The following is a 24,766-nucleotide window of genomic DNA, read 5'->3' on the forward strand; positions in this document are numbered from 1 at the left end:
CAATAATCTTTCTGTATTTTAGTCTACAGTTCACATCTGAGAGCTGCTCAACTTTTATTCGCTTTAATACTTTCTTACATGTTATTCTTTTCAATATGAAATTCAATTTTATCCTGCTCAAGACTAAATAGCGATCACTTCCAATTTCAAATCCTCTGTACACTCTGGTGTCCTGCACCAGGGAGAAAACATCACTATCAACAATAACATAGTCAATGAGACTTTTCTTATTCCTAGCCTCTTCTCTCCATGTGAATTTGTGCACATTTGTATGTTGGAACATGGTGTTAGTAATAACCAGTCCATGTCCTGAGAAGAAATCCAACAGATATTTGCCATTATTATTAGCTTTGCTCTTTTCTCCAAATTTTCCCAAAATATTTTTGTATGTCTCATAATCATTTCCTACTCTGCTATTTAGATCCCCAACAAGGACCAACTTTTCCTTTTTCATTGTGTCAGTTGCTTTTTCTAAAGCATTAAAAAATTCCTCCACTTCTACCTTAGTAGAACCTTCTGTGGGACCATAGGCACAAATAAGTCTCATTGTCCAGTTCCCCATTCTCATATTTGCCCACATTACTCTACTTGAGACTGCCTGCCATTCAAGAAGATTAGCGTTGTATTTAGTTGAATACTATGGCTACTCCTTCTTTTACTTGATTGTCTTTGCCTGAATATAACATTTTGTATTTATTGCTCAGAAAGATCTCACCAGTTTTGGTTTTTTTTGTTTCAGTCACCCCTATTATGTCGATCTGGTACTTATCTACTTCCTCAGCTAGCTCCATTTCTTTGCCATTCAGGCTTCTTACGTTGATAGTACCGATCTTTAACTCTGGTGATGTTGAGTTGGGGTTTGTTTTCAGATTTGTTCCAGTAGCTGACTTTTCGCTGTTCGCCCTGGTTCCCTGGCGAAAACAACTGGGGCCTTGTTTAACGGGGCGACGCCCCAGCCGGCATGAAATTTTGTCATGTTGTACCATCATTTTTTATTTTGGTTTAACCAATAATAATACAATTTAGTTGGCTAAATCTCAAATTGCCAGCCCATCCTCGTTCGTTCAGTATCAAAATAGATACCCAACAGGGTGCACCACGAGAAGGTGAGGATTGGACATTAGGTCAGAAGCCCTGGTCGGTTCTCTGCATTCCTTTTAAAGGCTATGTGGAGGTCTCCTCTCAGTTATACAGCTTTGACCCTTAAGCACCCCTTCACATAGCTTTGCAGTGACAACGTGTACTTATTTGCACTTATTTAAGTGCATGGTGACAACGTGTACTTCCTATCAGAAAGCTGAGGTTTTTTTTGTTCTTCAAACAAAGTAAGATGGCAACATTCTATAGATTGGATTTTCACTTCAAAGTCATTGCAGTGGACCCAATTCTCTGAAGATTTTGTCAAGTAGTGTTGAAACAACCATTGACCTTGCCTTGTTTGTTTCATTTTGCTAATCATCTGATATAGCATTCTAAAGTACACATGTTTTACTGTAGCTCAGTTCTCTAATGATTTGCTTGAATCGAGATTAATCCAGTGTTCAGTTTCAATATATTGATCTGTTTTCTTTGATTACCTGCTCAGCATTCTGCTTATGGAAATCAGTTATGATTTTTGGCTATCTGCTTCTTGTTTATTAATGTCATTCCCTATCACAGTTTCTTGTTCTTTGTGCCCAGTGATGTTCAGTCATACAGTTTCTTAACCATAAAAAACCTTGTAGTTGATGGTGAATTTCATTAATACTCACATTTTATGTATCGGTTATTCAATTACTGTACCTTGTTTTGCATTCCTTAACAGACCCATAAAGATTCATTCATTGTGTATGCAGTAGCATGGAGAAATATAACTTTGATCATATGGCGTTATTTATTAAACTGTATGGAGGGGTTTCAGGATTACTCTTGTGTTAGTTAGTAGACTGATAAAGTTTGGCATGTATTTATAGCTGAGGCACATGCATGCCCTCTGCAAAATACAAAAAGATATTTTTTTTGGTATTTTGCAGAGACATTTGATTGATTGCTATATGATTAGTCAAATGCCTTTGCAAAAGATATGAATCTCCGAGAAGATTTGGAGGCAGGGATAGAGGTAACTGGACAATGTCTAAATGCGTTCATTTGAGTAGTTGGCAGTGTTTGTAGACTTGATAAGCTGAGTGGATGCTATCTGTTTTCTCCCACAAATAGGCTGTGGGTTTGAATCTCACTGTGGCACAAATGGTTTGAAAAATGTTCCATGTTTATTCTCTACATGAAGATGATGATACTCCTTAGATTATCTAACACACCTGACTAATGATAATACTGTATGATAGGTTGGGGGGAGGGAATCTAAAAGCAAGAGAGTAATCACGTAACATGTCAAGTGATTGTTTAGGGACATATAAATGGGCATATTTTAACTCGCACTTTGGGATTCAGAGGTGGATGGTGGTAGTGGCATGTAATATTGCTGAAACTGTATGACATGACGTTAAAGAAGCTTTAGATCTTAGTATGATGATGCACAGGTTATTGTAATGCAGATAGAGGTCACTGAGGACTGATTGGTCAGGCCTTTCTGTAATGAAGGAATTTGAAAAATAACAGGTGTAATTAACTCTATATTTAAAACAAACCAGGCTAAAAGTATGCAATACATTAGCCTTACCGGTTTTAATGTATGGAAGCGAAATCTGGACAATAAAACAAAAAGACAAACAAAGATTAACAACAACAGAAATGAAGTTTATGAGAAAAACTGTAAAGTATACCCTATTTGATCACAAAAGAAACGAAGATATTATGAAAGGATTAAACCAAGAACCAGTAATTGAAAAAATTAAAAAATATAAACATAGATGGATGGAACACATTCAAAGAATGAAAACAAAGATTACCAAAACAAGCCTTAAAGTACAAGCCATTAGGAAAAAGAAAACCAGGACATCCTCTTAAATGATTCAACGATGACTTCTAAGGCCAGAACAGGCCATGCTAGGCCTAAATCCTTGATACGTATGATGATGATTTGTGTTCTTTTTCTTTTGGGATTGTATGTCCTAGAGACCTCCCATGATGAGTTTTTAGACTCCATAGAGGTCTGTAAATAATAACCCACGTGTTAAGGCTAAGTGCTGGGAGGATATCATTTTGGAGGTTTAATGGAGTAGTGATGGCACTGAGAAGGATTAAAAACTATTTTAATTCTTCCAGTATTTTGTCTGTCACTGAGACATCTTCAGGGATTACAAGCCAACATGTGTAACACATGCACACACAAAGGCAACATAGCAATGAATGAAACATGTGGAACTGACTTAGGTCGGGCACCCTTAATAGGACACAAGTCGTCTTCTAAAAGTGCCCTGTTCCTGCAAGTTGACATACTTTGAACAGACAGATCAGCCACTATTTGCATAGATGAATATGAAACATACATCTGCAGTCTGCAAGAACAGACAGGCCATGATTAGTCTGTTCTTGCTGACCCTGTATGGGATACCACTCACAGGATCTTCTGGGGGAGGGGGTGGACCCATCCCCTACCCCCAGAAGATCCTATCATATCCATCACAGTAAATTTCAAAAAGAGAGTATTTTTGGAATCTGTAGCTTCATTCAGAAATCAACTAAATTTAAATAAATGCAATGCAAAAAACTTCCTAAAATTTGGAAACATTAATTCTCAAAGATTCCACATTACAACTTATGCCTCCTACACATGCAAGTAAAGGACACCCCCACCTAATTAGGACTTCAGGATCGGTTCTACGTGTTTCATTTATTGCTTTGTTTCCTCTCTCTCTCTGTATGTGTGTGTGTTACAAGTGTTCGTTTGTATCCCTTAAAGAAGTCTCAGTGACTGAGACAAAATATTGGAAGAATTAAAATAGTTTTTAATCCTTCTTAGTGCTGTAAATACTCCAGTATACCTCCAACATGAGAATAATAATAGTAATAATAAATGACCATCTTAGAGCACTATTTTAATTAGAATGAGATAGTACTTGATGCCTTTTTTATCCAAGTTATTATCATCAGGAATATAATATACATATATACTGTAATCTACCATTTATCCAACACGTCGGAGAAGCAATTTGCGGTTCTGGTAGTTGATGGATCAGATAATTGAAGTACAATTGCAAGGTACTGTACAAGAAGTTGGCTGTAATGCAAGCATCAGTTAATTGATGAATTGTTGTTTTGAAGGTCAGATAAATGGTAGATTACTGTTTATCTGTAACATCTAGGAACAAAAAAAAGGTAATAATTAAATTCTTAAATATATTGTATATCATTGTGAATTATATCAGTGGCTACTGATTAGGATTTAGTTTCTTGTACTCCTATTATTTTAAACTTTTTATGATCCAAGGCCCAATGACTGGTTCAGCATCAATCCCTATTCTTCCAGGTTTCTTTATCCTGAATAGAATTCTTTTTTATTGATGTTAAATGGGGTGCAGATGAGCCATTCAGATCTTTTTGGAACTTTTTAAAGCATTGTTTTTGTTAAAATTGGGTTAATAAATTATAATCTCACAGCCTTCTTTTAATTTGCATGCAGTGTCAGGACTGGGTGTCTTTTCAGTCAGTTATGTGGCATGATCAGAACATTTGAAGTGCATGATCAGAAAGGCCCGATTTTCCATAATGAAGGAATTTGTATCATTTGGGTTCTTTTTTTAATTTATGATTTTTAGAATTACACATCCTGTTTCATCTACATAGTGTAAGTAATATGTGCATCGGATCTGATCTTTGATTTCTGTGATCAGGGTAACTAGTTTTTTCTGTATTTTCCCTGAAATCGAGGAACAGTGAGGTCTTTCACAAGGAAACAACCGCTTCTTTGTAATTATCATAACCATAACAAAATTTATCTATTATTGCTTACCACTTTTATAATGTGATCTCTCTCTCTCTCTCTCAAGAGAGAGAGAATTTTTCAGAGGGCAGGATAAGATTCCTTTACTGGACACTGTATAAAGAAGTGGTGTAAAAAAAAAAAAAATTAAATTATTTTATACACACACAGAATGGTGAATAATGGCAATTTTTGGCTGGAGAGTGCAGTTAAGTACACAGACATCTAATTTAAGATAGTGATCAATGTTTCCCCTCTAAGCTGTGCTCATGCACACCAGTCAAAAAGTGGAGTGCACATGCCTAGTAACTGCACAAGCAAAATTTTTGCTTTCAGAATTTCTAATTTACAGTCAATAATTTTTGAGCTTATTATAAAAACAGTCACACTTTTAAAATATTGTATTTTAATAAATAAATCACACTTTTTAAATATTGTATTCAGTAATTTCTCCAGTGTCTTCACTTCAATATTACTTTAACCCATTCCAACTTATTACGCTAATTAATTAGTTTTAGCTTGCACTGAGTCAGTAAACTGACACTGATGTCAGCAAGTTAGAATTTTATTTGATTAGTGTCTACTGATAGTTTACTAGTTCAGTTACTTGATTTCATGCAAATAGTGATGGATTTTTGTAGCTGTGCAGATTTAAGCATATTAATCGGTGCTCACAATTTTACAACTTACAGCTAGATGGAAAAAAAAAAGAGCAACATCAAATATTAGTGGTTTTGCTGCATTAAACCTTCAAAATATCACTGAAATGATATTTGCAGGTGCAAATTTGTTTAAATTTAAGAGAATGGACAAATGTATTGAATCAGCAATGCCGATTAAAGTAGCAAATTAAGAGCCTGTGACTTTTACTATTGAGTATTCATGATAAACTCATAAATCATGAGTTTCTCCTGAATTATTTCGCTGTCTAACATAGTAGTCCTCGTAGTTTTTACCTCAGTTATAAATTCTGCTATTTAAGAAATTCTCACAATTAGCCTTTTTGGTGGAAGCATGGCACATTATGATGCTGTTTAATTGTGAATATGGTCTTTCTAGTATATTTTTCTATTATCTTTTGACTCATAGAAAAATATCTTAATAAATATTGAAATGGAAATTATATGAATATTGTACATGTAGACTGCTTTGAAAGTGTTTAACTTCCCAATTAGAATCATGATGGTGGTGATTTTTATTTGTCTGAAATATATATATATATATATATATATATATATATATATATATATAGCATACACATACAGAGTAATGCCCAACTTTATGACAGTCTACTCATATGATGTTTTGCAATTATGACTACTGTCCATTTATATGACTTTAGTGACATGCTGCTGTGAATCAAATGGTGTGCAGTTTTTATGAGTGGCTTACAACGTTGTAGCTTTCTGTGTTGGTGTTTTGTTGTTCACAGTAGAAACAGCTTATAATTAATTGTTATTAATCAAAGTAAGGGATTGTTTCTTTCAGTGAGAAAGAAGACCCGTAAACTCTTTACATTAGATACTAAGATTAAAGTAATTAAATTTAGAGATGATGGTGTATCAAACACTAAGTTACTAAATCACTTAAGGAATTGACAACGTAGATACGAATATAAATTAAATTACACTTTAATAAATACTTCTGATATTTTGGCAACATCTTGTTGCCATCTTCAAAAGGAACTTACAAAAAAAGGCCACGTGCACGTAGGCACTACAACACAGTAACTGAGAATGAAGTGATGAAGCTATTGTTCTCCTAAAAGTCCTGATGGTGTCCTCTAGTGGGCTAACTAGGTGTTCTTGGCTGTTGGGCTAAAGGTCTACTGATGTAAGCCTTCTAAATTTGGGGCAGTCTCATACAACCAAATTTGTTGAGGTTTGGAGAGTTTCTTAGGGCTGAGGCTGATTCCATAAATAGTCTTTCGAATTTGTATTTGCTACAGTGTATTACTGTAGCTTTCTTCCACCGTATTCTGTGGCATGTATCCAGAGCATGGTCTGCAAGACAAGAATGGCTGTACTTGTGAAAACGGATGTAGAGCTTTTTGTGAAACAATGTTTCACAAAAAGCTCTCCGTATATATAACCATGCCAGCTGCGTGTTGCTTCAGGAACAAATCGCTGCCATGCAGTTTCTCTTAGTGGAAATTAATGAAGCTATTCGTGCTTTTGAAGAAGTGCTTTCGTGCACTTTAAATCACGAGCTTTGGTCAATTTTACATGGCATCTCATGTACCGCTGCAGACAAAGAATTTTAAAAAATACGAGGTCGACAGATGAAAAAATTCGAAAAATTAAAAAAGAATTAGACTGTCAATCCAAAACTTCCTACCAACACCGTTATCAACCTTTCTTCAGTCACCCTGAAGCACTCAACGCGCTTTCAAGTGGCCACAACTTCGCCATTGCTCCCAGAAAAATACCTAGTGAGGATATTTTGATCCAGATCGAATGCAGAATCTGCCACCTTCCAAATCAAATCGCCAACAGTGTAAGACTGGATGTAGCTTGTGTCCTCTCCAAAGCAAGACCACCAAAAACCAACATATCCAACAAGGAAATGAAGGATAATGAAGAATAATAAAGAAATAGTTATCACCAAAGCAAATAAGGGAAATTCAACTGTAGTACTTAACCAAAAGGAATACACAGGTAAGCTTAATGCTCTTCTATTAGATCGGGCTACTTACCTCCCTATCGAATACAATCCCACCAACTCACAAATCAGAAAACTGCATAGGCTCCTTAAGAAAGTCACTTCTTGGCCTGTAGAAGTTACCAACAGATTAAAGCCATTTAACTCTATTACCCCCCCCCCCCCATATTTATGGACTCCCAAAAATACATAAAGAAAATGTGCCATTACGTCCCATGATTCCCCCACATACAAATTATCTAAACATTTGGCCAAAGAGCTCGCACACTATACTGGCAACACACCGTCATACATAAAAAACTCGGTCCACTTCAAAGCCAGCATAGAAAACCTTACACTCCAACATACTGACATAATGGTCAGCTTTGACGTCTCCTCCTTATTCACAAATGTCCCACTCAAGGAAACTTTAGAGCTAATCCCAGCTAAATTTTCTCCTGATATCTCGGCCCTCTTTCAGTTTTCACGATGACCTCAGGCTATTTCGTTTGGCAGGGAAAATTCTACAAACAAATAGAGGGGACAGCCAGGGTTCACCACTCTCTCCACCTTTGGCCAATTTCTTTATGGAGAAAATTTTTCTTTATTGAAGAAAAAACCTTAGCCTTTTCCCCACAAAAACCAACCATATGGCTTCGCTACATTGATGTGTTTGCTATTTGGCCACATGGCTCTGATACACTCCTCTCCTTAACACACTTAAACAACCAACACCCCAGAACCAAGTTCACCCTGGAAAAAGAGGAAAACAACTGCCTCCCTTTCCTAGACACACTAGTCACCCGCCAGCCTGATGGAACCTTGGTTTTCTCAGTTTATAGAAAACCCACCCATACAGGCAGGTACATTCATCAACAATTCCCCCCCCTCCCCACAACAATATGGAGTGGTGAAAACACTATACAACAGGGCTAAACTAATCTGTTTTAACGACATGGCCATAAATATTGAACTAAATCACATCCTCAACACTTTCTCAGCCAATGGCTACCCCTTAAAAAAAAAAAATCCAAAAAATATTGAAACCTACAAACCACAACCCCCCCCCTCCACAACAAGGATTACTCTAAATCCATCACCATTCCCTACATCCGAGACACCTTGGAAAAAATTACCAAAATCTTAAAAAAACATGACTTGACCTCCTGTTACAGACCATACAGAAAATTGGCATCCCTTATCAGCTCCACTAAAGACCAACCACTTCCCCTAGACCTACCTGGTGTATACCAGGTCCCTTGTAGCTGTTGTTAGATCTGAAATAGGCGACTTCGAATTTTACATGATGTCACCATTCCAGAATCTAACAATTAACAAAAAATATATGTATTCTTATCTTTCAGCGCAGTGCAACTATGTTTTTTTTGTAACAACATCTTGTATGATAAACTGTGAATTATGTGAATTTAAATTAATGTATCTGTATGTCTAGCATGAATGTAAGTCAGCAAAAGGGGCAGATATGAGAGAAATCATTAGTGAAATATTGTAAATGAAAGAATGCGTATTATTCAGCAACATAGGGCAAAGATCACTCTAATACTATAAGAGCAGCATAAGCACCTGCGGGCATCACATCTAAGAAGACATCATGATGCATACGTTCCCGGAAACAAGAAGTCCCGTATGTTGATTGGTGAGGTCACCCAGCCTGAGACCAATGGGCGAGACAATAAGAGAAATTCAAACTCGGAAAGGTGGCGCTCTAGGGGAGCATATAAAACCCACGACATGGAAGTAAATGAGCCCCATTTTTTCTTGTTCCTGGATTTCTCTTCGTGTGCTCCAAGAGTTCTTTGTAGTTCAGCTCTCATTTTGAGGGCTGACTTATGAAAGGATCTGGCATGACACCGCAGCAGATTTTGGCAAGATCAACCGTAGGCCGCGATGAGAAGGTCATTGACGTAAAATCTTAGCATAGAGATAGCACCCAGCTCAAGCGAGCACGTGTAACCCACGTGGCGATAAGATCGAGACAAGCAGAATCGAAACAAAGAAGGAAGGACGGAAGAAAACCGATTAAAGAATAGATAAGTACTCTCAGTTGTTCTAGCCCCTTTTGAGAATTGACTAACAGTGTTAAGAGAATGCAACCTAAAATTTGTAATGGAAGAAAGAGTGAAGAACTAAGATTTATGTAAATGACTATGCTTTTTGAAATGAACTTTAAGAATTTCATTTAGATAGAGATTCTGTCGTAATTAATCCAAGAGAGATTATTTATGTGCTAAAATGCCTAAATATCCAATTGAGCTGTAATTAAGAATGTATTATATGTTGAGTTATTGAATATGCTAACATTTTGAAGTCAATGCATAATGGTTTTAAGAGTGAGAGAGTGAAAGAATGGTAGAAGTTTAAATTAGATTTGATAACCACTTTAACTTGTATGGTATTATATAATGAGTTTAATAAATATTTTGATTCCTTACTTACATGTGTTTCTGATCATGATGACTGACCATGACCCTTCATAAAACTTCGGACCCGTGATCGTGTGTATGTGCGGGAATACTCCAATTCAAAGTAGTAGGGCACGACTGCAAATAAGATAAAATAAGCCAGAGAACCCAAGGCTTCTAAGAATTTAATTAACATTATTAGTGGCACCTGATAAAGGCTGAGCTTATCTCTAACCTTAAGGCCCAGGCTGGCGCAGATAAAAAATAAATTTTTCCTCAGTGATCAGGATAACTCAGGGAACGGGTAATTTCTGGTGGCCCTTAAAATGTTAAATTATGTAAGAAAAGGTATAAGACGAGAGACTTAACTTTAAGATTAATATTAATGAAGATCACATAACAATGGCGCAACCTACTTAACAAAGAGGTACATGCAATAGAATTTGATATAGCGGCTGAAGTAGGAAAGGATAAAGTTAAATAAATTGCCTCGATATATCAATATCAGAGATATACGAACGCAACACTGTAAACTGTCTTACTTTGGCCTAACAGGCAGGACATCGAATATCAGAATTTCTGAACAAGGACTACATCCATTTTCACAAGTCTAGCCATTCTTGTCTTGCAGACCATGCTCTGGATACAGATACGGTGGAAGAAAGCTACAGTAATCCACCATAGCAAATACAGATTCGAAAGGCTATTTATGGAATCAGCCTCAGCCCTAAGAAACTCTCCAAACCTCAACAAATTTGGTTGTATGAGACTGCCCCAAATTTAGGAGGCTTACATCAGTAGACCTTCAGCCGAACGGCCAAGAACACCTACTTAGCCCACTAGAGGGCACCATCAGGACTTTTAGGAGAACAATAGCTTCATCACTTCATTCTGAGTTACTGTGTTATAGTGCCTACATACACGTGGCCTTTTTTTGTAAGTTCCTTTTGAAGATGGCAACGTGACGTTGCCAAAATATCAGAAATATTTATTAAAGTGTAATTTAATTTATATTCTTATCTACGTTGTCAATTCCTTAAGTGATTTAGTAATACAAAACCAACGTATAAGCCTGTCTACGAGAATAAACACAGAGTTAGGTTAAACTTACCCTTGCACTACCATTGTTAGTTACTAAAGACAAAGATAAATTTTCAGTGAGGTGAAAAGTGCTACACCAGTTTATACTCCATATCCATTTCTAACTTTTTCATTTGCAAAAATTATTCTAAATTTTTGTAAATAAATATTTACTTTATTTACTCATTTTGTTTGATTGACTTTGTAGTTTATAATAACCTAAAAATAATGAATTCCTTCTATAAACATAAAGACATACATAAATATACTTGGGCAGCAAGAGGATGGAAATCAATATTAGATTACTTCATATTAAATGAAAAGACATCAAAATTTTCACTAGATGTTAGAGTTCACAGAGGATATGAAATAAGCAGTGACCACTTCCTTGTTAAAATAAAATTAAGATCACCACCTAAATGGCTACAAGTAACAAGAACAGAAAGAAAAATTGAAACATTTGTTTATAAAACTAGACTATTGAATGACACAAATGTATAATGGCTATATGAACAAAGAATTAACCAGTATCTAGATAAAATAAAACAAAATGAAGAAATAGAATGGTTTAATATAAAAACAATACTAAATGCAGCAGCAAATGAAAGATTAGGAAAGACCAAAAAATTCAATAAAAGAAAAAAACTGAAGATCTGGGATGATACAATCAAAGAAATAATCAAAAAGAAAAAAGAAGCCTATCACAAATGGTTAAGCAGTAAAAGATTAGAAGATGAAATAGAATATAAAAGAATAAGAGCCATAGCTAAAAGAGAAGTCAGAAAAAGACATAGAGAATCATGGAATAAATTTGTTTCTAATTTAGAACATTATTTATATACAATAAGACCCAATGTATATAAGATTTTGAAACACCTAAATGCAGATACCAAAGAAAACATAAAATTAAACACTGAATTGAAATCAGAAGAATTTCTAAATTACTACACAGAACTGTGGACAGACAAATATTTTAAAAAAGACAACTGGCAAACAATTAACGAAAATGAAAAGGAAATAACTGAAGAAGAATTAGAAATCAGCCTGAAAGAAACAAGAAACGGAAAATCACCTGGAGAAGATAAGCTAGGTTCAGAACTATATAAATGCGCAGGAACAAGATTCAAAGGAAGACTCTTATTATTTTTAAATAAAATTTACTCAGCTGGTATCCCCCAAATAGAATGGAAAAAAGCAATTGTGATTCCTATCTTTAAGAAAGGTAATAGAGATGACCCTAAAAACTATAGAGGTATCAGTATACTAAATTCCTGTTACAAAATATACAGCAGAATCTTAAATAACAAACTAATGAAATATTCCGAAAACTTTATTCTAGAGGTACAAAATGGATTTAGAAAAGGACGATCATGTATAGACCCAACCTTCTGCCTAAAATTAATAATAGAGAAAAGAAGAGAATATAATTTAGAAACACATATTGCATTTATTGACTTTGAAAAAGCATTTGACAAAGTTAAAAGAAACATATTATTTAACATATTAAAAGAAAGACAAATACCAAATAATATCCTAAAAGCTGTCACAAGTATACATGAAAATAATCAAATACAAATAAGATTAAATCATGAGCTATCATATACAAGAGAGATAAACCAAGGGGTCCGACAGGGATGTCCCCTCTCAGCAACTCTTTTTAATATCTACTTAAATGAAATAATAATAAAATGGAGTAAAAATTTACATCAAGGAATTAAACTTTCACCTACAGTTAACTTAAACACTCTCCTCTTTGCAGATGACCAAATAATAATTACAAATTCTGAAGATAACTTACAGAAAGCTATTTTAAATCTAAATGAGATATCCAAAGATTATGGTATGATAATATCAACGGAAAAATCAAAAACTATGGCCTTTAAAGGACAAGATCCAGCAAGAACTAAAATAGTATTAGATAACAAGATCTTAGTACAGGTGAATTCATTTAACTGCCTAGGATGTATGATCACTTATGAAAATGAAAAAGATATAAACATAAAAATTGCAAAATATTTAAAAATAACAGGAGTAATTAACTCTATATTTAAACCAAACCTAGTTCAAAAACAAACCAGGCTAAAAGTATAAAATACATTAGCCCTACCAGTCTTAATGTATGGAAGCGAAATCTGGACAATAAAACAAAAAGACAACAGCAGAAATGAAGTTTATGAGAAAAACTGTAAAGTATACCCTATTTGATCACAAAAGAAACGAAGATATTATGAAAGGATTAAACCAAGAACCAGTAATTGAAAAAATTAAAAAATATAAACATAGATGGATGGAACACGTTCAAAGAATGAAAAGGGAAAGATTACCAAAACAAGCCTTAAAGTACAAGCCATTAGGAAAATGAAAACCAGGACGTCCTCTTAAACGATTCAACGATGACTTCTAAGGCTGGAACAGGCCATACTAGGCCTAAATCCTTGATCCATATGATGATGATTTACTCATTTATGCACATACTCTCTTTGATAGCTTAAAAATGTTATTAAACCACTGCATACAGCCTCCCCCACCCAGTATATATGTATGTATGTTTGGGGGGGGGGGGGGGGCTGAAAAGTTCTGATAAATACCTGGACAAAAATGATATTAAAGCAACTGATATAACCACAAGAAAGAAAGAACATATCCTAAAATCCTTTCATTCCATGTTCATCAGCTTGTAATAATTTGTTCTTTTTCTTTTAGGATATATAAGAAAACATGTCAGTTCCTTCATGGTGATTATCAAAACTTTTCAGCACATTCTTGTATATTTATTCGCTATACAACAAAATTCATTATATGACAGTGGTCTGGAACCTACCATGCCATATGACCAGGATATGCACGTGTGCACGCACACCTACCCACCCACCCCAGGAGCATATATTCTAGGTGTGCAGTGCACACCCACAGAAAAGCAGTATCATTGATATTATATTTTTGCATTTATTCCTGTAAAAACCCCTAATTGTTTCCTGACTTTGTGTGATTCCTAAAATTATTCAGAATATACTAATGCTTCAAAAAGAGGACACTTTGCAATGTGTAAACGTTGCATCACATTAATGTTAATAGTCTGAGTGTGCGGTCAAAAATATGGACACCTTTGAGCCTTTTGAATAGACATACAGCTGCCGTGGGTCAAATTCTTAGCATTCCAGTGGTTTTAAACTGGAATGCTAAGAATGCTCAGCGCACATTCTACCCAGAAGGCGAGGTAGAGTGTGCACCGAGACAGTAGCATCAGTGCTGCGATTGGTTATTGTGTCAACCAATCCAACTGAACATTGTCTTTTGTCATGAGTTGCTGTTTTTATTTTCTAAGTTTCATCTGTTTTGTGTGCGTGAAGTGTAAACTGATGTGTTTAGGACACCAATATAGAAAAGTTTTTAATAGATAATATTCTATAAATAATTTAACTTTTTTGCCCATATTTACAATAGGAAACAGTGTTGACGATCTACTGAATGCCCTATTTTCTGCCAGAGCTTTCGTGGATTGTATGATTATAGTCAAAGGAGGTTGGAACTTGTGTGTAAATAAGTAAAACAAGTTTTCTTTCAGCCTTTCTTTGATTACTACTACCATGATTTTCAGTCTGGAAAAGAAATAATTTCCCAAGTGATTAGTTTTTCCAGTTTCTGGGCATAATATATGGTTATATTTAAAAATAGTATCAAAATTCAAATTATCTGTATCTCACTCTAGTATTTGCCAATGATAACACAGTCCAACACAATTTTTGCTGACTTTTATATGAGACTTGTTTTTTTACTAATTTGGGTGCGCTAGTTTCAAATATCAAACCCATTTTTTTCGATCTCGTCAGGTTTTTCCTCTATGGCATTTTCTTTTTGCTAATTTGTAAGTTTTTGGTAGTTTTAAGGAGGCAGTACTATTTAGAGGATCAAAAAAATCGATTTTTTAATATTATTTTCTGAAAGTCACCTTGTAAATCTAAAGCTTTAACATACTGCTTTATAAGACCTAGTTTGATGTGTAGAGGTGGAAAAATGATTTTTTTTCTCTGTCGATTAAAGGTCGATTTATAACATTCTGTTCTCCAACATTTAAGGATATTCTAAGAGGTCAATGTTTCTGACTCCGGTGTTGGTTTCTAGCTCGACTATCCCAGAAGCATAGAAAACATGGAAACTTTGTATATCAACTTTGAAAGCCAAGTAAAAAGTTCACCATTTTAAGATCCACACAGATGATCCAGTTATGGTCTGTATATTTTAATAACTTTAGAACCTTTTTAATGTCCTCATATGTTTCCTTTAAGTGGACTGAATAGCCATTAGGAATTGAGCCATATACATTCCCATTGTGTAGTAAGACACTCTTGAGACTTCTGCTTGAACTGTCAATAAATAAACGCCACTCATTTGGATGATATTGTACAACACTCATTTCAGTTAGTAAACCTGACACATTGTTACAGTAAACAAACCCACACTCGTGTTTAAAATATTGTACAAGATTACTTTCCCTGCTACGATAAAAAGTTATCTTCGTATCTTGCTCCAGTAAGTTTTTTTCATTTAATCTTGAAGCTAACAATTCCAATGATTCCTTTGATAGGCCCAAATCTCTTACTAAGTCATTCAATTCCACTTGAGTAAAACGTTGCGGTCCAGAACTAGGAATTAAATTTTCATTGTCTAAATCGACATCTGGGTCTTGCTCCTCAAGAACATCTGGCATATCCCGATCATGCTCATTCTCAAGTAAAGGAAGTCCTTTATAAATTGGCACGGCTATTTCATTGGAATGAGCAATTGGCTGAATTGCTGAGTCGAGATTTGGATACACAATTTTTTTCTTATTTTTCTTATTATAACCAGAAGTCTGAACTAAACAAAAATAGCAATCATCTACGTGATTTTTTGGTTCACGCCAAATCATTGGAATGCCAAAAGCTAATTTTTGGCATTTTCCCTTGCTCCACTGTCGTAAATTTTCTACACATGACTTACACACTTTATTTGGAGCCCATGAATTGTCCTGATCTGCAAGCTTTACATCAAAGTATGCAAAGTACACTTTCTTAACGAAATCAGTGATATTTGACCTTTGACTGGGAACAGTAAAGCTGCCACAAATGTTGCAGAAGGAATCTACACTATTGACACATTTTTGAGTAGTAGACATGATGTATTTTCTTCACTGCCGACTAACATGCAATTAACAAGACAAAAAAAAACCAGAGACTTTATTGAAACGTTATAAGCGCTCATCATACTTTCACAATGTATTTCGTGAAGATAGAAAGGGATGAGTGTTATTGATGATGGAAAAAGAGTTATGTAGAGATGCAGGAGGGAAATGGTGGCAGTGGTTTTGAGGTAGTATGATGTAGAATAGAGGTGAATAGAATCAAATACTTAGTGAGATGTTGTTATAGACCTGGTAATGTGGTTGGTAGTGACCATGAAATGTATGATCAAATTAGCTAAGTAAATAAGAAAAGGATGGTCATTAGGGGTGATTTTAATTATAGCAATATAGACTGAAATGATGAAATAGCAACTGGAAATAAAGCAAACGTGTTTGCATGAGTTTTTGAGGGACAACTACCTCAGGCAGTATCTGATAAAGGGCACATGAGTATCGAGGGTTTGATCATCTCATTAGAGGATGTTATTATAAAATGAGATGTTATATCGTCCTTCACTTTGGTGAGAGTGGCCATGAAGTGATTACCTGGGTGGTCGCCAGCAGTGTAACAACTTCCAGAATAAAAGAGTATATGTTGAACTACAAGTCTGGTGATTATGAGAAGCTCAGGAGACAGCTTCCAGGTGTAGCATGGAATGAGGAGTTGGCTGGAAAGGAGATCAATGCTGCATTGAATGATATTTAAGAACTGTCTAGTAGAAGCAATGGCTAAATGTATTCCAAGGATCAGAAGGTTAAATAAATCAGAAGGTGGGAAATGAATGAATGAAGAGATTAAGCATGTAATACAGAGGAAAAAGATGTTATGGAAGCAACATAAATAAGTTGTAACATATCTGGGTACTTAATGAGGGTACTCATAAAGGTCTTTCATTCTTGTGAATGTGACGTCATGGAAAGTTTGAGAGCTGTAGGTGAGCAAGAGGTATATGTGGAATTGAGCAAACTTGGTGTTAATAAACCTGTAGGACTTGATAATATATCACTACATATTTTGAAGGAATGTGCCAAGGAGTTGATGTCTACCTTGACATATTTGTTTAATATGAGTCTTGCATTGGGTCAAGTTCCAAAGGATTGGAAGGAAGGAGAGATTGTGCCACTTCATAAGGGGAGGTTTTATTTCGTATCCAAACACAAGTGGTACAACATTATTTACAATAAATTAGGATACATTACAAATGAGAACAGCTTATATTTGGTAGACAAATTATACAGGGACTAATAAGTAAAATATGAAGAAAAAAAAGAAACTATACATAAGTTATATACAATAAATATGGTCAGATGTTCCTCCAGTATCTTGCTTAATCAAGGGAGGTGACAGAACTCAAGCATCAAATAGCCCTATCTTTGTATCAATTGTTGTGATTAAAGTGTTGGAGAGGCTGGTGAGAACCAGGATCCAGAATTGGGTTGATAATGGTAATATATTTGATGGACAGCATGGATTTGCTAAAGAGAGGTCATATTTTAGTAATCTACTTACTTATTACAATAAGGTGACAGCTTCATTGGACAAAGGAGATGGATACACAGTAGTATACTTGGAGTTTGCAAAGGCTTTTGATAGATTACTGCATGATAAGTTGATAGTCAAACTAGAGTGGATGTGGGTTGGATATTAGACTAGTGCATTGAATTGGAGATTGGCTATCTGATAGGTATCAGCAAGTTGTGTTATGGGAGAACAATATCCTGGAAGAGGAATGCCACTAGTGGTGTTCCATTGTATAAGGCCTTGATTAGCCAGATATAGACTACTGTGCACAGATTTGGTCACCTGGTTTTCAAAAGGACGAAGAGATGTTAGAAAGGATCCAGAAGCGATAGACTAAGATAGTTTCTGATCTCTGGAATGTTGAATATGAGGAAAGGTTGAGAAGGTGCAATTTTCAGAGCCTAGTGGATAGGAGAAAGAGGGGTGATATGATAGAGACATACAAGTTAATAAGGGATTGTTATAGGATCAATATGGAAGAAGTTTTTCATAATATGGTGGGAGATAGGGGACAACAAGCGGTCATCTCTGGAAGCTGTATAAGGAGGATGGGAACAATTATAAAGAAGCAAGTTTTTTGTATGCAGAGGTGTGAATGATTGGAATGCCTTGTCTGCAGAGAATTTTAATGTGTTTAAGGCATTGTATATGAATTGTGTGTATGACAAACAGTCGCACCGTCCATATGTGCAATGTGTGCGATGCACACAGGTACCAGGATAGTAAAGCGCCAAAGATTTGGTATGATATTAGTTAATTTTGTCAGCAAATTACCGCAGTCTTCATCTATGAATCTCCAACTTACTTTAGATGCACTGAATGATCTAAATCAATTTTTAAATGATTATAGGTCTGATGAAACTTTCAAAGAATTTGTAGAAAGCTCAAAATTAATTGCAGCAAAATTTGATGCAGAATCTGTATTTTGTAGTAGAGTAGTAGACCACTAAGGTGACATAAAAAGACAACACAATTTGATTACGAAAATGAAAATATAGTAGATCCTAAAATTTTATTTAAAGTAATTTTTTTTTTCTCTGCATAATAGATCAAACATTACAATCTTTGCAGGAAAGATTTATCTTATTAAAAGAACATATGAATTAATTTCAGTTTTTGTATTTGTTAAGTACTTCACAAAACAAGGATATTTATTATCTTGTTGTAAAAAGTTACGACAAAAATTAACACACGAGAATCATTCAGACATTGACGCAGAAGATTTATGCGAAGAAATTTTACACTGTCAGCCATTTATTTCTAATTTTAAAAACGATATATATCAGATAATTCAGTATATTTATTCAAACGACTTAATCACAGTTTATCCAAACTTTACAATTGCTCTTCAGATTCTTTTGTCATTACCGGTATCTGTAGCATCTGCGGAAGCGGTCCTTTTCTAAACATAAAATTATTAAAAACTACTTGCGCTCCACAGTGGTACAAGACAGACTTTCAAATCTTGCCATTATATCAACAGTCAGATATTTTGGATCATCTTGATATACATGATATTATTCGAGAATTTTCATTAATGAAAACTAGAAAAGTTCAATTCCCTAAGTGATTTTTCTTTCTGTTTAAATATTTATTTACCTATTTCTTTATCTAATGTTTAATATGTTCCTATTTTATATACTTGTAAGTTACTATTATTTATTTATTTAATTATTTATTTTTTTCCAAATTATTTTTGTTGTTTTTGTATCCTTCTTGTATGTTTGTTTTTTATACTTTTTTTTTGTAATTTCTGCTTTTTGTTCATTAAACTTATAATTAATATATTTCATTTTTACTCACTGATAAGGTTTCATAAAGTGATTTTTTTTTTTTATTTGGGGGAGGGGTAGAGGGGCAGCAACTAAAGTTTTGCACACAGGCACCGGACACTACTGGCACGCCCCCCTGATGACAAAGGGACCTTCTATATGAGTCTTTGACTCCATGTGGTTGTAGGATAATAATAATAACGTAACTAAGAAAATGCCATAGTACCACAGACTTTTGAGGCATCCTATATTTTAAGTAAATAATGTTGATTAAACTTTGTTGTATTATTGATATTGTATGTTTTATATAGCACAGGTCCAAGTCCATGTAGCGCATCTCCAGCGGCACCACACAGTTTCCAGCATGCCATAATGCCTATTATAACCCCACTTTCAGGTTTGTTTGCGTTTTTTTTTTTCTGTTGTTTGTTTGATTGTTGTCATTATGAAAGCAGCAGTGCTGATGAAGTTTTATTTGCATGGTCTCATTTTAATCAGAAAAGTTATTACACTATTGAGTTAGAACTCTGTCAATAATTTTTTTTTCTATAAATAAATATATACATGGACAGAAATACGTGTTGCAGAAATTATAAAAACATCCCGCATTTCTTGAATACTGCACACCGTAGTAGAATGAAAGTCTTTATTCTCCCCCCCCCCCCGCCGCCCTTCTCCTACCAATTCCAACCAAAATTATGCAAGTGGTTTGATATCCAAAGAATGGTTCTTCAATTTTTCAAGACAGTTCAAGCAGAAACATTCAGCATATTAAAAAAAAAAAAAAGCCTAATAACAAAAATTGCGTCTTTACTCTCATCCTATGCTGCAGTGCACAACAGCTGCAGTGAAGTTCTTGACAAATACAAATCCAGCTTGAAGAGGCCAAGTACAGGAAAACTTCCAAAGTTGCTCTTCTCTGAACAGCAGCCATGCCTTCTGGTCCATCAGATCAATTGGTTGTGACTACCCTTCCATTCTTATACCTCTTTCTCATACACAGATGAACAAGTTAAATTATTTCTCATAATACCCAGGAATGGCTAACTACATACTTTCTCTGGTTTTTTGCACGCAAGACAAGAAGAAGAAAGAGCGCACGGAAACATCTAAGACTCTTCAAAGGACAAGACAACAACAACAACAAGAAGAAGAAGAATAATCCTGAATAGCATGGATACTAACCAGGCTTTGTCTTCTGTCAGTAATAATATTCCACACACATACGTGCTTGCTCACACATGCAGTTTAGAATTAACGCCTCCTGTATAGTCTTTACCGTCTTACAGACTCATCTAGCTGCCACTTTTCAGGATGAGAATAGAAGATAAAAGTTGGGCATCAAACTATTGTTTTATCATGTAGGCTCCTCACTTACTCAGTGACCATCAATATGGATCCTGTTATTCTTGTAGATAAACTTATATATTGGTAATACATAACTGTCAGATTTTAGGGAAAGACGACATATACTAGAATATTAATTAAAACTTTAATTAATACTTCCTGTTTTTCAGTAATGTTACATTACCATTTTCAGGGAACACAAAATAATGATATGTGTATGCAGGCACTAACACTAAACAAATATGGCTGAAGAAAACAGCTGAAGTCGTCCTAGAGTCCTAAAGGTTCTCCCCCTCCCCCTAGTAGGCTAAATCGGGTTGTCTTGGCTTGGGCTGATGTTCTTAGAATACAAGTTTCCCATATTTGAAGTGTCATGCATCCAAATTTGTCTAAAAAACTCCCCAAACTTCAACAAATTTGGATGCATGAGACTGTCCCAAATATAGGAAGCTTGCATTCTAAGAACAACAGCCAAGACAACCCAATTTAGCCCACTAGGGGCACCTTTAGGACTCTAGGACAATTAGGACAAATAATCAGCCATATTTGTTTAGTGTTAGTGCCTGCATGCACATATCATTATTTTGTTTCCTGAAGATGGTAGTGTAACATTACCGAAATATCAGAAGTATTAATTAAAGTTTTTAATTAATATTCTAGTATACATTGTCTTTCCCTAGGATCCTGTTATTATATTCCACAATCACTCTCCTGAACAGTATTACCTGCCTTTGGACAAAAGCCATGGGAAATGATTTTGCGATTCATGCTCTTAGCAGGAAAGGATACTAGTTAGCAACAGTATAATAGTCTGTAGGATTTGTATAGGGTTAGCAAGAGCACACTCCTCCTTTAAAAAAAAAAGTCTTAGGTCCTCCAGACTTGTGGTAGTGCTCCTTAAATCTTAAAATGTTTGGTTCTATTCAGAAAAGTACAGTCTTTTCAAGATCATTCTCCATTCACTTGCTCAAATGTTCTCTTTCTAACTTTGCCTTTTGATTTGCAGTAGTTTAATCCTTTATCCAAGTGTAAGCAAACAAAGTTTGCGCCTGAAGTATCTTCAGGACTGAAGCAACTCGTGATAAAGGTGGACCAAGCTCTCATCACTCCTTGTCTTAGTATTTTCCATAATGCAAAACACATCTCCTTGTGGACATGTAGCGTTATACATGTCCACAAGGAGATGTGCTTTGCATTATTATTATTATTATTATTCGTGACACCTCCATGGAGTCCGAAGACTCATCGTGGGAGGACACCTACAGCTGTCTCAATCACTACGCTGAACCTCTACTACGAATCAACGCCATCTACTGCCCACCTTCACCACTACTATTTGGGAGATACTAAGATAAGGAGTGATGAGAGCTGGTCCATCTTTATCATGAGTTGCCTCAGTCCTGAAGATACTTCAGGTGCAAACTTTGTTTGCTTATACTTGGATAAAGGATTAAACTAAATTTATTATTATAGTCTAACCAAGTGAAAAAAACTCCCAACATATTCTAGGAAATGTGCAGTCACAAGCAAGGTCAGCGCAATGCGCTGCATCCCGGTACGCATGTAATGTGCACTGTCGCATTTTTACGATGCAATACAGCCTGCTTCACCGATAGTGTGCACTTAGCTTTACATTGAATATGAGACCGATGATACTCAACTCTAACCAAGGGGTTCCATTAAAATTTCAGGATTTATGAAGTGTTTCATTGTAGGAAATATTTGGGAAGCATTGTTCTAAGTTGTTATTACATCAGACACCTGTTTTGCCAGCCTTTTCTCTCCCATTCTGTAATCAAGTAATCATTCTAGGTAATCACTTCATTTGCACATTCTTGAATGTTAATGATGTAAAGTTCTTTTCTTATACTTTTATTTTTAGTATGTTTTTTTGCCAATGATGCTATATGTTAACTCTCCAAATTTTCTTCAAAACACTCGTATCTGTGTTCTCTACTCTTTAACTATTTTATTTCTAACCCAACTCTCATATCGATAAGTTTTTTTTAATTGCTTGTTGTGTCTTGTTTTCAACTGATTTTCGAGTTTTTTGCTATATATATTGCTGATTTTAATATCAAATTTGTTACAGCAAAATGTGTTAGATTTTCTTTGTAGTTGGAAGTTTAAAGATCAAACCTACATAATTTAGAGAAGTTCTTATTATTTTTAAGAGACACCACCAGAGAGGCAGGAAGTTTGTACTTCTCCCATGCACTACTAACATCCTTACCCTGCTGTGTTTTATGCAATGGCAAGATTTAAACTTCTTCCCAAGCTTGTATATTCCACATATACCCCTTCCTGACAGATATTCCTCATGTTTTACAATTTCTCAAGTCAAGACCACATGGTCACTTTCACCAGTCAGAGGCAATGTGGTCACCTTGGTTTTGTATAGCTCTTCTGATGTTGTGACCAGGTCAAATACTCTCACTTCCCTAGTCCCTTCCATCGCATGCTGCCTCAAATAATTATCTCTCAGTAGATGTATAAATGGAATTGATACATCTACTGAGTTGACCCAGTCCTGAAGATGCTTCAGGTGCAAACTTTGTTTGCTTACACTTGGATAAAGCATTAAACTAAATATATAATTTATAGTCTAACCAAGTGGGAAAAAAACAAACAAACTTCCAACATCTTTCTCTAATCCAGAATAATTTAATAATAAGGTGTGACACCTTTTTTTTGGCAACTGGCATATGGAAATATGACTTCTGCATTGTGTCAACCCTGATATCACCTATGGGTCTGTCTCCCACTGAAGAGACCTCAATAAAGGTCAAAACAGTGTGGGTAGTGACCCTTCCCATAATGCACAGCATTATACATGTCCACAAGGAGATGTGCTTTGCATTATGGGATACTAAGGAAAGTGATGAGGACTCAGTCCACCTTTGCCACGAGTTGCCCCAGTCCTGAAGATACTTCAGGCACAAACTTTGTTTGCTTACACTTGGATAAAGGATTAAACTAAATATCATCATCAAATTCCTGCCATGTACCCTCAAGAGGTGTACAGGATATGATAGCACTACATGAAAAAAATTACATCATTATTAATTTCCTATTTACAATTCTCCTCCAAATCAGTCTATTACTTGTCAAGACTTCAACATTATCAGATCTTATATTTCTATCATGTAAGGCACTTTGTACCGTATCAATCCACCTATATCTTGGTCTTCCTCTGGGTCGTTTTGCTGCCAACCTGGCAGAGAACACTTGTTTTGCTAATCTTTCCTCGCCCATTCTGTTTAAGTGACCATACCACCTGAGATTAGCTCTGCTAACGCATTCCTGGATGCTGACAATGTCAAGTTCTTTCCTAATATCCTCGTTTTTAGTATGATATTGCCATTGATGCCATCTGTTCACGCCTATAATCTTTCTCAGGACTCTCATATCTGTGGTCTCTAGTCTTTGCTCAAGTGTTTTACTTCTGACCCAGCTCTCAGATCCATAAGTTAAAACTGGTTTGAACACTGTCTTGTATACAGCTAATTTAGTGTTCCAACTAATTTCTCTCTTATTTCATATGAATTTATTCAATTGATTTCCCACCATACCAGCTTTGCTGATTCTGTTGTCTATTTCTATATTTAATTTACCATCTTCATTAAAAATCGTACCTAAATAGCTGAAATGTTTTACTTCTTCCACAGGTTCTCCATTCACAACACAGTAGACATTTTCAATGATTCTGCCTATTTTCATTGTCTTTGCCTTTTTATTGCTGACCTTCATACCATATCTATTACAACAGCTATTCAATTTAGTCAGAGAATCTTGCAGACTTGTAGCAGATTTATTTAGAAGTATAACATCATCCGCATAAAGCAAAGAGCTGACATTAACATCTCCAATTTTGATATCATGTTTAATACCACTTTTCTTCATAATGTGATCCATATAGATAATGAATAACAGAGGGGATAATGTACATCCTTGTCTCAC

At 35.2% G+C, this 24,766-nt stretch overlaps 1 protein-coding gene across 5 annotated transcripts in view; it reads left to right on the forward strand.

The window, feature by feature from the left end:
* The window catches only part of LOC150104774 (uncharacterized), a 334,262-nt gene that overhangs the window by 74,886 nt on the left and 234,610 nt on the right, over positions 1-24,766 (forward strand). For all 5 annotated transcript variants that reach the window (XM_090395341.1, XM_090395343.1, XM_090395345.1 and 2 more), the window contains exon 4: positions 19,771-19,856. In XM_090395341.1, coding sequence (XP_090251467.1) covers positions 19,771-19,856 — 86 coding nt within the window. The remainder of the gene's footprint in view (positions 1-19,770; positions 19,857-24,766) is intronic.

This window comes from Typopeltis vanoorti, chromosome 7, assembly GCF_054136105.1.
Source record: "Typopeltis vanoorti isolate ZY-2024b chromosome 7, IOZ_Tvanoo_1.0, whole genome shotgun sequence".
Classification (NCBI taxonomy): domain Eukaryota; kingdom Metazoa; phylum Arthropoda; class Arachnida; order Uropygi; family Thelyphonidae; genus Typopeltis; species Typopeltis vanoorti.